Raw genomic sequence first — 13,592 nt, 5'->3', positions numbered from 1 at the left:
TTTTGAATTATCTGGTATATTTCAAGAACAGGGAACGCATTTTATTGGTCGATTAGAGGTAATGAAATTGAACAACAAGCTGATGTTCGGTTTCCAAAAAAATCAATCCTTTCTCCATGATACATGGCCGAATTATCAATTCCAACTCGCTGCAGGAGAAGTGCGGATGGGACTCTTGTGAGGGGAGGTCAGCGGTTGTTTTCAGGTCTAATTTGTAAAATTATTTATTCGGTTTGTCAGTGAAATTTTTACCTTTTTCAGGGAGAAGTCAAACCATGATCAAGTAGAACCAAAATTACACATGGCGTCTTTCTTGGGGATTTGCTGTATTCAACTAGCAAAGGAAGCTGCAATAAGCCCTTTGGAAGCTACGTGAACTATCTGCGCCGGTTATTGAGGTTTAATCATATTTATTTCGTTCAAAAAAAACACAATGCAAAGTATCTGTAACCTCGATTGGTCCGAGACTTGTATAAATAGTAGATGTTGGCAAAACAGGCGTGAAAACAACTTAAACAAATTTACATGTAATTCATGCTGTACATCTACATTGCCTATCTGTAACAATTATTTTCCTGATGTGAAGGGCGCTCCCGATTTAAGCGCATAGATGTTACTCAAGTCTTTAAATTCGTTCATTTACATCAAACATCATCCGCATATTCCTGGTAATTTCCGACGGAGGTCCTCTTTAATCAAAACTGGTGCCTCGTCAAAATACGGATCGTATGTCAAATTCATGGAAGTGAGAACTGTCCACCAACTTTATATTGCGGTTCAGACACAATCTGAGAAAATAAAACAACAGTGGAATTTTTAGACACTATGATATGCAGCGTCTGGATTTTTCTGCCACAAATTTCTTATACTTGCATATCTGAAAATATGGTTTTAAAATTTTACCCAAAACTATCAATTGGTGATATTCTTTATCGAGTTGCCTTTCTCCGCGAAAATGTATTGATAATAAAGGATGACGGAGTAAAGAGAACAAGCTTTTTACTTTTGACCCTTGAGAGACTTTCATGTTATTTCTCCCGACAGTTTCACCCCTGAATCATACATCACGTTCAGGGTAATCGAAGAAATGATCACCAACTTAAGAGGCTCTCGTTTACTAAATAAACTCTCCTCGTCAGCACCTTAGGAAATGTATAAATCGGTATGGAGAATATGCACACTGATGTTATCGAGAGTTTAAGCCCTTTCGGTTTGAGTTCCCTTGTATTTGACTCGCCATCATCGCATCAGCCAGTCAGACTTAAGGAAAATGCCATAAATAGACGACGACGAGATCTGCTCAAACTAAAACGTGAAAAAAAATGTCGGAAACGCAGAAAAATGCGAGTTTCCTAGCTGAGATTGCGTTTTTTCACCGTGTCCATTCTTTGATTCCTAGGTTTCCTTTAGGTCAGTAAAATAAATACAATTTTGCACCCAAGATTTTGAGCATTCTTTTATTGGTATTTTTAGAGCAATTTCAAATTGTGTTGAAAGTAATCTGTTCTCTTCACTTTGCACCGTAATTGGTACAGGAAACTCGCGCCACTTTATTAACCGATCAGACTTTAAACTAAAACCAATTATGACTGAGTCACCTGCGTTTTCGTGCGCTTTAGTCCGTTTGGTTGTTTATACTTTGAGTGAGTTCTTATCGGCTCTGAAAAGACATTTTCTGTGCTACTGATTAGTCGTCGAGATTACTTTGGTTATGGAAACACAATCTAAAAACGCTCCAAAAGAAAGACTTAATTACTACCCACCTTTGATGAAATCAAAGCTTGTTCCAGTCGCGCATGGTAACAGGTCGCCCCTTTCTTATCGCTCCGATGCTACCTCTGCATTTTCCGCAAGTCACTGGGCAGTGCAGTTCCATAAATTCTTTGTTCTCTTCCTTTCCTGAGTTACAGAATCTTTTGAATCTTCTGCAGAGGTGCATGTGATCCTTGCATTCTAACCAATGAGGAAACGAAATTGAAATGTAGTTAACCCTTTAACTCGCAGAAGTGATTAACATAAAACTTCTTCCTACAATATCCATACATTCTTCAACAAACAGGTGATGAGAATATTCAAAGTTATCAGGTAGAAGCTGCTATCTTGATCTAGCACCAATTTCTCATAACTAATTTACAAGGAAATGTGTAGCAGCTACAGGGGAGAATTAACAATCAGATCTTGGGAGTTAAAGGGTCAACCCTTTGCACCCTAACATCAGTATCCATATTCCGTACACTCTTTTCTACACGTCTCCTTTGGTCTAGACAGGGAGAATTTGTTTTACAATCAAACTATCTCAGGTTAGCGATCATTTCCTTTATTCTCATGATAATAATGAATGATTCAGTTGTATTACTGTAAGGAGAGTTTGGATGCTGGCCACTCTTAGGATTTAAGGAGTTAAGAGGGAAAACTTAAGTTCTGGACGAAGTTACTAGCATGAAAAACAATCATGCAATTTTCCAATAAGGTAACTGACTCATTTGTGATGGTGTGTGTTTTTTAGGAATAGTTTTTGCTTTATAGAGCCAGTTAGCCAGTTACGACAAAGACTGAAACATGTAAGGTTACTGGGGGTTTATTGAGAAAAAGCACGAGTCCTTCCCACAAGAGCAACAGGCTGTAAACTGAATCAGTGAACACAGATTTCTTACATCAAGTCGCGGTCCATGATCGCTTTCTGCAAAGCTCTTTTTGATAGCCAACGAAAAGGAAACAAAAATAAAGGGTACAGATAACCCTTTGTATCTTTGCTGTAATTGCTATTTTTTCTTACCTGGGCAGCTTACCCTGCCACGCGGTGTGAATCTGTCCCAACAACAGTCTCTGGTTCTTCTACAGCTCATCTCAGGTTCTCCACCTGAATACAAAATTATTGTGGGCTTTATTAGTAGGCAAAAAGTAAAACCAAAAGTTGTAAATAGTGAAAATGTAAGAAGAGTTAGTGCAACGGCAACTGCACGGGAAGTGACTATGGTTTGATTATTTAGGCAAAGTGAAGGGCAAGAATGGTAGCAGAACCTCTCAAATATGCGTGTTATTTCAACGGCATTACTTACAATAGTTGCAAGTCTTTGCACAGCTCCTCTCGAGTTTGTATCTCAGCTGTTCGATCTTGACATGGCAAACCTGGATGCCAAGTTCTTTAACTACTTTCGCGCAGATCTCATGTGCCGCTGGTTCATCTTTGCACTCTGCAAGCAACAAAAAAATTTAGAAAAATTAATTCATCCTCGATTATTGAACCCAAATTTTTTTAAGCCATAAAACAATTCTTCCGCAAGGGAACGCTGCCAATCAACAACTCTTTCCCTTTTTCCCACTCCCACTTTCCCCTCCCCCCACCCCCTCCTCCCCGACTTCATGTTCATGCGAGAAATCTGGGGATCTGGAATCCATGCCGCTTATTTTTGTTCTTCCCTTAACCTATGCACGGTATGTATATTCCCCATACTGTTTTCCATACTCTTTTTAAGGTGCTGACAAGGAAAATTCGTTCGACGATCAAGACCTTTTTTAGTTGGAGATCATATCATTTATCCTCACGACCTAAATCGAGATTCAGGGGTGTTATTGTAAGGAGATATTTGGTGCTAGGCACTCTTGGGGGTTAAATATTTTTTTTAAAAAAATCATCTTAAGCGCGTGACCCTTGATACTCGGCAACATAGTGGTGTGATATGGAGATGCCCGGAAAAGATGCCAGACCAGTGGGAGTGTTCTTATTCCTTATCACTGTTTGAACCCTTTTTTTTTAAATTTAATTTATAAGTAGTGTGATGTAATGATATCGTCATTGGCTTAACCCTTTCTCTCGAGGCGCCACTTAAGTTCACCATTAATATGCGAGGCTTAAAAACCAATGACATTTATCCCACTCGTGCGATGAAAATCTTGTCTTCGATTAATACTCTTCGATTTGTCATTTATTCATTTGCTTCTTTTTGTTTGTTTATCAGAAGTACTTTTGAATTTCGCAGTATGATCAACGCATACAGTAGGCAAGTAGCTGACAGGTATTCCAAACACTGACTGTAGTTCTTGACATCCGAAAATGACTTAAAAAATCTGAAACAATGTAGAGTGGCTTAATACGTTTGAAATAATGCTCAATGCGGACATGGCTCTGCCTTTCCCTTATCAAAAGAAACAATAGAAATTCTTCATCTTCACAACTTCTCGCTTCTTGTAGTTTTGAATCATCGAAAAGTTCTTCTATTGACGAAACAACAGCTGCTCTATCCGCGGTGGCCATCTCGTTTTCGTTTTTAAATTTAGTGCGCGACTCCGCTGACGCGCTCTACAATTTCGCGCCTGCTGTCGTGGTAGCTCCGTTCCTTTGATGCACCGTGATCTGTGTGATCTTGGATCACAAAACCTAATCCAGATCCTCCCAAAGGAACGCACCGATAGTTTGTGTACCGTGAAAAAATTTACATTAATTTAAGGGGCTAGGTCACCCGATGGGCCTCCGCACTGTGTTCTTCCAGTTTGATACTGAGCGCTTCGCGGCAAAAGCCGACCATCACAAAGTGTTTTGATCACGCACTGTTGAGAATAGTGCGAGATAATTGAATCCTGAACGCTTAAATGATAAACCTGGCAACATCAGCGAAGTCTGAGTCAAACTCATCGCTGTTGAGATGATATATTTCAACAGCACCGTCCCATCTTGCGAAAATCGACCCGAGAAACTTGGCTTCTTTCCCTTGAATATCCCGCGATCTGCTTATTCCAGTAGGTAAACCCGCCACAGTTAGGCAGACACTTCCAGGGCAATCGTCGATGGCCGCTTGGTGTTCGTCCGACTCGGGGTGTTCGGCTCGTAAATTAAAAATTTTATCGCATTTTTACGGCGATAGACTGTTAATGAAGCAAAGCATTCTATTGCGCAAATATCTCTTTCAAATATTTTTTATTACAGCATTAAGCTATTTAAGCATTCCTAAATATTGTCCTGCTAACCTTCAGGCATTAATTTTTGCATACAACGCCATATCTACCGGACAGAGCACATTTTGATTGATTATACTCTGATAACTAGATACCAACATGGATAGAGCGATACAAATCTAGATAAAATTAAGCGTTGTAAAACTAAAAAGTTATCACTACATCTTAAACGAACAGAGGAGAATATGACTGCGGCGAGGAGGTGAACTCAAAGTAAAAAAAAGCGAACTTCTCAGAAAACTGTCTAAATTGCTGAAAAAAATAAATGCAGCATGTATTTGGTTTAAACGTTGTCGAGAACTTTCCAGACCAATCACAGTGCAAAGGAAATTAAAATCAATACAATCTTGGATTTTTTTCGACGCTCCCTCAAAATTTGCCCAAAATCACCATCCAGCTAGCAAGAGTGTAATGAAAGTATTGGTCCTCCATAGTCATTGATTTGAAGGCAACCTCACATTTAAATGTAACTACAGGCCTAAGGATATGGACGTTCCATCTTGTGAGAGGACTTTGCCATCCACCAAATCTCTGAAAGAGAAACGAACTTTTGATCATTATAACTCAGTAATACCTACTTCAGTGTTGAAGCCTTTTACTCATGCTTTAGATTATCATGATTCTGACCCAACCTCGTTCACCTGTTAGCTTTCCTAACCGCGCTAACTGATCCAAGCGTGGCTGATGACTTATTTTAGCACAAAGGAGGAACTGCTCACAATTTAAACAGTTAGACGTGTTTATACTTAAGAAAATGGCATCAGATTAACAAACGAGGAAGTTCACGTACTTTGGCCTTCTTCAGCATTTTTTTTTAGGTGCGCGATTTGCAATGAAAGTCGATTTACTTACCTTCTTAGTTCAGCAATTAAATTTTCCTCCAATCGTCCATCCGGATTTTCTGTCCGTTTATTGGCAAATTCCTGTGATTACACTTGCCGCAAGTCAATGGACAGTGAAACTCCATGAACTCGATATTTTCTGGTTTTGACTGTGTGCAAAACTTCTTGAATCGTTTGCACAAAGAAAAATGATCCTTGCACTCTATAGACACCGCCCAAAGAAAAAAAAGCACAATCAGAAAATAGCGTCATTCATTTATCGGGAATTTGGGCTTCCCCGTTAGGGACCAATCATTATCGCCGGGGGAGGGTTGGGTTTTGGGGGATCATATGGTTTTCAGAGGGGAAGGAGGGGGATCAGTCTTCACCAACAGAGTATAAAGAGGGACTATAGAAAATTGACCGCCAATTACCTGCCAGTGAGGAGAGGAAAAGAAAAATATTACAGAGCCTTAGATGGGGGATCAGCTAAATTCTGTGACACACGATTATGACCGGTTTCCTTGATTGTTGGGTTATATTAAAGAATTGCTCACGAGATTGCACAACACAATTTCAGTCCACAGACACACTAACCGCAAGGAGAGTTTAAATAATTTGGCAAGTTGAAACGGTTTTCTTGCGGCTTCGCAGACGCTAAACATTATCTCGTGCACGAAACTCGGAGTATCACGAGCAACGCAACCAATGAATCAAATCGATTGTTACGGTCGGGGTTTTTGAATCAAGGTTACCAGATAGATATATGAATTTTATATTTCTTGAACAAATGGTCAAAAAGAGCAGTAATACGCGTGTGCCACCGTCACAATGGACTTAAAGCAAGTGTGACGTTTAACCCTTAGATCGTAAAATCAAAATGTATTTTCTCCATACTGTTCTCTATTCATTTCCCATGGTACAAGCAAGAAGAATTTACACAACGATCAAGAGCTTCTCCTATAGGCGATCGTTTCCTTTATTCTCATGACCTTGATGTTCGATCGGCAGTGGTATTGTAAGGAGAAATTAGATGCTCGTCACTTTGAGAAGTCAAAAGGTTAACGAGGTAATCCCTTTCACCCTTCCCTCTCCGTAGTGAGGAGTAATTATATTCTAAAGAACCACAGTTGTTCCAGTGAGGACATTGATACGTTAAGAGTCCCCCGGTTTGTATGTGTACTGAGGGGATATTCATAAATTATTGTAGAAAATCCTGACACTAAAACTTATCATTTATTCACCATACTTAGATCTCTGAGAGAAGTTACGAAGAGGGGGGGGGGGGGAGGGTTTTGTCGCTAGCCCTGCCAGGTTTTCTTCTTTCTGCGATTCTTTTTTTTTTTATCCAAAATAAGGGAGGTAGGGGGGCCCTCTCCTAGATCCGCCACTGGTATCTGTGACCAAACTCTCTTGTCTAGGTTAATGCGGTGCTCCTTGAGCTGAGTTTCAGGAGCCTTTCATTTCAGTAGCAGCATTTTTTTACTTTGCTATTTTACTTACCAGGGCAGCCTTTTATGCCATAGGGATCTTGACTGGTTGTTCTACCATCCCAACAACATCCATTCCTGTTTGTTCTGCAGTTTTCGAGAGGTTCTCCACCTTGACAAGCAATATCAACTTTATTTATTATTGTTGTTATTCTGGATTCTTTAGATTTCTCACTTCCTTAAAAAAAGCGTCATTCCTCGCTTTGTGGATCAGTTATCAATCATTTTTTTTCCTATCCCAGTCTTACATACAGGTGTATTTTTAACTGTAATGAGAAGCTGACTTGGGCATTTCTGAGTTCATGTCTGGGTAGCAACCTAGATCCAAGAAAACCTCGTAACAAGGACTCACCCTTATTCCTTTTTATTCAGTGGGGGCACTGGAAAATGCTTAAAGGATTTCGACTGGCGATTGACACACCCTTTGAGTTTAAACCAAGTGTTTTTCGTTGAAGCGCGTTGTCAATTTTTTTATCAAGACGGATGTCACTCCTGTAGATGCCATTTGTATCATGGTTATGAAATAATTGTCTTCATTTTATTGCTCTTTTGGTCGGTTGTTTATTCGGTTACTGTGCTACATGGATTATTGCAAGGATTATATTTCGTGGATGCACCACCGGACAGAGCTACTTACAATAATGACAACTAGCGGAACAGCTTCTTTCCAGCTTGAGTTTCAGCTGACTAATGGTCGTGTAACACACTCTATATCCCAGTTCGTTGGTAATTTTCTTACAAGTACTGTGTGAACCTTTGTCTTTGCATTCTACGAGAGAAAATTCACAAAAGGAAGTGCTGGTAAATTCATCTTAAAGAAGCGATTGGTTATTTGTTATGTTAGTTTTCTGTTGGCAATGAAAGCTCGGCCGTCGATCAGTTGAAAGAGAAGCTCAACCTGACCCCACGGAGTCCGAGTAACAAACTTGGAACCTCGTTTACTTCCCCTTCAGTAAAATAAATGGATTTATTTATACACATGTCTTGAACTGTGGGTTATAGAAATAACTACATCAAAGACTATTTAAATTGCGTTTCTTCAGAAGCCCATTACTTAGTAATGGGCTCCTAGTTATTCTTAGTGTCTAAATTTGCGGGCTCTATGAAATGTTAAAACGCATGCGCACTTAAATTTGATGACTCCTTAAAAGTAAGACGCCAATGGGACCTGATCGGTGCGTTGCAATTCAAACCGTGTGCCGCGTCAACAAAGCATGTCAAGTAAAAATGCGCGTTGTAGGCTTGCTGTAACCAAAAAGCGAACGCCTTCCTTTACGTGGACTGCAAAAATTGTGGCGGTAAAGAGAGGATATCCGTGGCGGATCCGCGCGCAAAAAACATTGGTATAGTTCTCAACAAATTTCTGGCATTGCTGGGCTATCCTTAATTTCTCGTGAACAAAGTCTTTATATTACAAAGTTTGATTTGTTCCCTCTATTACTTATGCTTTAATCCAACGTCAACGTTAGATTTTATCTTTTAACACTTTGTTTAAAATGTTGTACTCACTGCCTTTATATCTTCCGTACGTTAGCTAATGATATGACACTCTGGAAGTTTATTTTGGCAAATGTTCCTTTTCGTGACTTCACAGTGAAACGACCGCTAAGTCTTCTGAAGTGATGTGAAAATTTGATCGTATCTCTACCTTCAGGTTTTTATACATTTTAGGTAAACAAGTCCATAGAATTTGACTCCTGTGAAGAAGACGCTTTGTAACTAATAGTTTACTGGGTTCATAACTTGTTTACGTGACGATAGAAAGATATTGCAAACAAATTAATTACTTTTTTTCAACTTAAGGATTAAAATTCCTTAAGGGTACATATCGGTTGGAAAATCTCTACATGACTGTAAAATATTTAGATCTTTCCGTCATTGTTTTCATTTTTAAAACTGGTGGTATCAGTACGGTGTCTAAAATTGGTACCAAAGGAACATCTGATATTCGTCAGTCAAAGTTTAACTTGTAGTGATCAGTTAACTTGTTACTGTGATTCTTTTAAACTAAGCAAGGTCGTTGAGATCGGCAAGTGATAAATTGAGAAGTGTTTATCATAACGCGTGGAGGAAAAATTTGGCAGTAATTAATACTGCAAATATCTAGATGATTTTACTGCACTGGAAATAGAGGAATACTCATAGCTTACACTAGATAAGTAGATTGTGCACTCCTTTCACGGAACTCTTGAAAACAAATGTGCTCAAAGCGGTTCTTGCTGGTCAGAAACTAAAGCTTTAAATTAAGGGGGCTCTGACAATTGACACACTTTGCTGAGTATTCATCTGTTGCACCATCTTTCATCGATTATCAAGAAAAACCGATTTTATTTTGTTTGATTGTTGCTTCCTTTTGAATGTAAATGCGAAACTAATAGTTTAAGTACCTTATATAAGGGTGCACGGAAACCGATCTCTTTTTAGAGACACCCGCTGTCTAGTTACGGTAGGTCTGAAATTAAACCTTTTGTATAAAGGGCACCAAAAATTAACACAAACTTGTAGAGTATGTATCTGTTGCGTGATCTGCTTCAATACAATACAGATGTGGTTAAATTGAAAACCGATTTGGTTGTCACAGTAAAATGATTTTTCCTTTCTTGGTCTATCTGCGGACATGTACCAACCCTTCAGCCTATATATATATATATAAACAGTTCAAAATGACCAAAATGAAACACGCATGATTCCCTGTAACTCTGACTTTCGTGCTTACGCACTCGTCAGACAGATTTAAATCTGTCTGACGAGTGCGTAAGCACGAAACTTAGAGTTACGGGGAATCATGCGTGTTTCAAGTTAGTCATTTGAATTGTATTTCGCTCTACACTCATGTGTATTGAGCACTTTCCAATAGCATTTGCTACAATTTCCCACAATTATATATAGATATATATATATATATATATTTTTTTTTTATTTTTTATTTTTAATGACATCTTTGATGTTTTTTTTTTAAGGGCATGCGAGTTAGAATATCATTTTATGACGTGCCGAAAAGGTTTGGTTCAAACGCTTCCGGAATCTAGAGTGAAAGTTCATTAAGACCCTTTGTTTTTCTAATTTCGGATGATAAACATCTCGTAATCGTTTCGGTGTGAGGAAAGAGAAAGGAAAGGAAATATTGAATACCATAAAATACGAGTGTCATATCTTCCGATTTCGAGATAGGATAGTGCAATGACTAAGCTACAAACACCTATGTGGTGAGTTGGTTCATATACTATGCTGACATGAGACAATTGATTAGCACTGTGGAAAACGTCATGTGTGTGCGCTTAAGATTGACGGAAAAGTTTTAAGCTTAGCCGTCAAAAACAGAAAAATGATGAACTTTTGTCTCAAGGGAGTACAGCCACTTAACCTTCGAAGGCTTTTACGGCCATGTACGTGTTAATGTCTGTATTTTTATTTTTGGCATTGGAAAAGAAGAAAGATTGACGACGTATATCAGATTTGTATAAAGTCTTTCCTTACGAAAGCGTCTAAACAAATCTATTCAGTCTTTGTCCACCACTGCCTACTGATACAGTCATGAAATTAAAAATTTAAGATATTAAAAAAAAGGGCTTCGACAAATTGTATTCACTTCTGTGACTAAAAATATTTAGTGTAATGTATAGATAGCTGTACAGATATAGTGAAAACCGATTTTGGTTAAAGAAGAGTGTATCAATGATTCCGGTCCAATAATGGACATATCGTAATGTTTTAAGCTTCGTTTCGTTTTGCTGCAAGTCTTGAAAATGTTTGCGTGCACCGAAAAGAAATCAAAAGTATTCCTCGAACGTTTAAGCTATAAGACCATTTATGGTTTGGGAACTGTTAATTCCCGTGAATGTACTGCTTCTGTTTTTCATTTAAATACAAAAGCCTATGGTTAATGAAAGGTACCCTTGTTTTCAGAGTTAAAAGCGCATGCGTGTACTGAAAACAAAACTACTATTGTTCCTTGAACATTTTAGAAACAACAACTTTCTATGGCGTGTGAATTGATCTTTCTCGTGACCAAACTTCTGTTTCCCATTTGAGTTTAAAAGCTTGTGGAATGTACAATGAGAGGTAACTTTGTTTCATACAGTGAGTTATTTTTTCAATCCTTCCAGAGTGTGAGAAGGGAAAGGGGAAGCAAAAAAAATAAACATTGTCTCAAAAAAGTACTCTACACGTAAGTGGCCTAGTCATCTAGAATGTTCTTCTTGGTAAAATGCCAAATAGAATGAAATATCGGTAAAATCCTTTCTGTTTTCCTAATTGGCTCAATCAAGTTTTAACCGGTGGATCAACCCCTGACAGAGTTATCCATTCGACTCTTCGAATAGACTGTGGAAAAGCTACGCTTACACAGATACTTTGTGTTAATCTTTTAGATGGTTGCTCTTACCTTCTCCGTTTCGTAGCTTGTTCGTTTCTGCCAGCTTACTTGTGGAACGTTGAGCAAAAGATTGGCAGAGGATCAAAACCACGGCGAGGAAGAATAAAAAGAAACCCCTCTCTAGAATTGCCATGCTTCGTGGATGTTGAACGTGGTTATCTACTCGTCTTTTGGATAAGAAGAAAAAGAATGCTTGATCAATGTTTGACGATGGGTTTATATATCAGTTCTAAGCGGGGCGTGGTCGATATCAGAAAAGATAAGAAAATGATTTTCTCTGCACGCATTTCAGGTAGAAGTTAATGTCAAGTTATGTTCATTGAATTGATAAAGATCTTCTTGCCATTATCATGAAAGAAAAAACGATTGTCGCGCACGATTATACAACGAAATGCATCGACGTACCTTTCCTGAAATAGCCCGCTCTGCACAAAATTAAAAACGTATTTGAGTATTTTCCATTCTTAATTCCCCCTGTTATTAAACCTGTACAGACACGTGTAACACCTTTTAAAAATTCTCCAGGAGCTTCTGCTGATGTTATAATAATCCAAAACGTGGGAGTTGCTGATTGTCTTGCTTTTCTTAAGCCGACCGCAAAGGTGATGACCACTTTTTACCAGTGTAAAATGCATTCTCTTTAGGTCTATTTCTTATTACTTAAATATTATTTTGTTTTGAATCAGAGAAAATGTTCGTCCTTAACTTTCCTGTTCCGCAGATCGACTTGAAAAGGAAGCGTGATGTATAGTTTCGTGATATAGTTCGTCATTATCCCATTCCCCGTCGCGTGGCAATCCCCATACTCACGCACAGAGGCTCAAGACTTCTCAGTAGGGAAGGTTTATTTACACTCTAAGCGGAACTTTTTGGGGAAATCCTTAGAAAAAACAATCCAAAAGCACGTATCCTATGTTTCGTATCACGAATACCTCAGGTTGTGGTATTACAGAGTTTTAATGCCCCCCCCTCCCTTAAAAAATGCAACGCTTAGAGCGAATGAAATGATTAAACTGTCAAAGAAAAACATAGTAATTGGAGGGGAAAGGGGGGGGGGGTGCTGTGAGGAATTAGGATTTGATATGGCGCGTGAAAAAGGATACCCTAGTTGTGCACACTTTGTCAAAGTGACCCAAGACTTTTATGATTACTTCATTGTAGAGTGGTCTTTTTGTCGGTATCATTGAAGAGTAGATGCTTGTATCTCTCTGATTAATTCCCGAAAAATGCGACTTCACAAGGACTCGAAGCTGTCTTGTTTCCACGTAGATCTTGTACACTTGTCAAACGGCTTTCAGAGCATAAGCTTCTCTCGATTTCTGTAGTTTGAGGTTACTAAAATGAGTATCGCTGCTCACCTTCAATGGGGTGCTAATCTATGGCAGGTAACCCCACCCCTGAGAGGAAATGCACTCTGAGAGTAATGTGTGTTGCGTGAACACGACCTTACAACATGTTAGTTCTTGGATCCGGAGTCAAGTATATTGGCCCTTTCACTCAAAGAGTCACCAAGATGTAGTCTCTTCTTAGGATATTATTTCATTTCCAAATAAAAGAATGATGAGAAGAATTAAAACTGTATTTAAAGGATGAACTGTCATACCTGAATTAAGCGGTCACCCACGAGTAATGGTGGGGTGAACGTTTAGTACACGTTGACTGTTTAATACAAGTTTCACAGATATGGGGTATTATGAAAAAATACACAACGCCACTTTATACCTTAACTGACCACTTAATGTACAGAATCTCGCTCAAAAATAATACTGGTGATACTTTGATGTTGGGAGAGAAACGTGGATTGAAAATTACTTGAAAGATTATTCTTAGTTTTATTTTGAGTGGTTTGGCTTTAAATGACCGTTCCGTACAGGTAAAAGACAGTACAAACAGGCCGTCGGGACCTGGTAAATTAAAGGGTGATGACAACCGCTTAATAGCATTGATCGCTTA

The 13,592-nt window shown here is 38.7% G+C and overlaps 2 protein-coding genes across 3 annotated transcripts; both read right to left on the bottom strand.

The window, feature by feature from the left end:
* Nucleotides 1–393: 393 nt before the first annotated feature.
* On the bottom strand, nt 394–3,204 carry LOC149036236 (uncharacterized; the record flags this gene model as incomplete). Its single annotated transcript, XM_089189948.1, has 4 exons — nt 394–788; nt 1,764–1,953; nt 2,777–2,860; nt 3,060–3,204. Coding segments are annotated over 3 exons (408 nt in total), but the record flags the coding sequence as incomplete, so codon positions are not given.
* Nucleotides 3,205–4,902: 1,698 nt separating this feature from the next.
* On the bottom strand, nt 4,903–12,810 carry LOC149036235 (uncharacterized). Of its 2 annotated transcripts, none has more exons than XM_089190688.1 (6): nt 12,791–12,810; nt 11,649–11,806; nt 7,902–8,033; nt 7,278–7,376; nt 5,806–5,997; nt 4,903–5,484 (listed from the first exon to the last, which is right to left on the bottom strand). In XM_089190688.1, the coding sequence occupies exons 1-5, from the start codon at nt 12,793–12,795 to the stop codon at nt 5,822–5,824; spliced, it is 570 nt and encodes a 189-aa protein (XP_089046814.1). In that variant the 5' UTR covers nt 12,796–12,810; the 3' UTR covers nt 4,903–5,484; nt 5,806–5,821. The 2 variants fall into 2 exon arrangements, with proteins under 2 accessions (XP_089046814.1, XP_089046813.1); XM_089190687.1 differs by lacking the exon at nt 12,791–12,810 and adding an exon at nt 12,147–12,289.
* Between the last annotated feature and the right edge of the window lie 782 nt (nt 12,811–13,592).

The sequence above is a fragment of the Pocillopora damicornis genome, chromosome 12, assembly GCF_964200805.1.
Source record: "Pocillopora damicornis chromosome 12, jaPocDami1.2, whole genome shotgun sequence".
Taxonomy (NCBI): Eukaryota; Metazoa; Cnidaria; class Anthozoa; order Scleractinia; family Pocilloporidae; genus Pocillopora; species Pocillopora damicornis.
The sequence above is the reverse complement of the archived record's forward strand: the minus strand, read 5'-3'. Positions and strand labels throughout refer to the sequence as shown.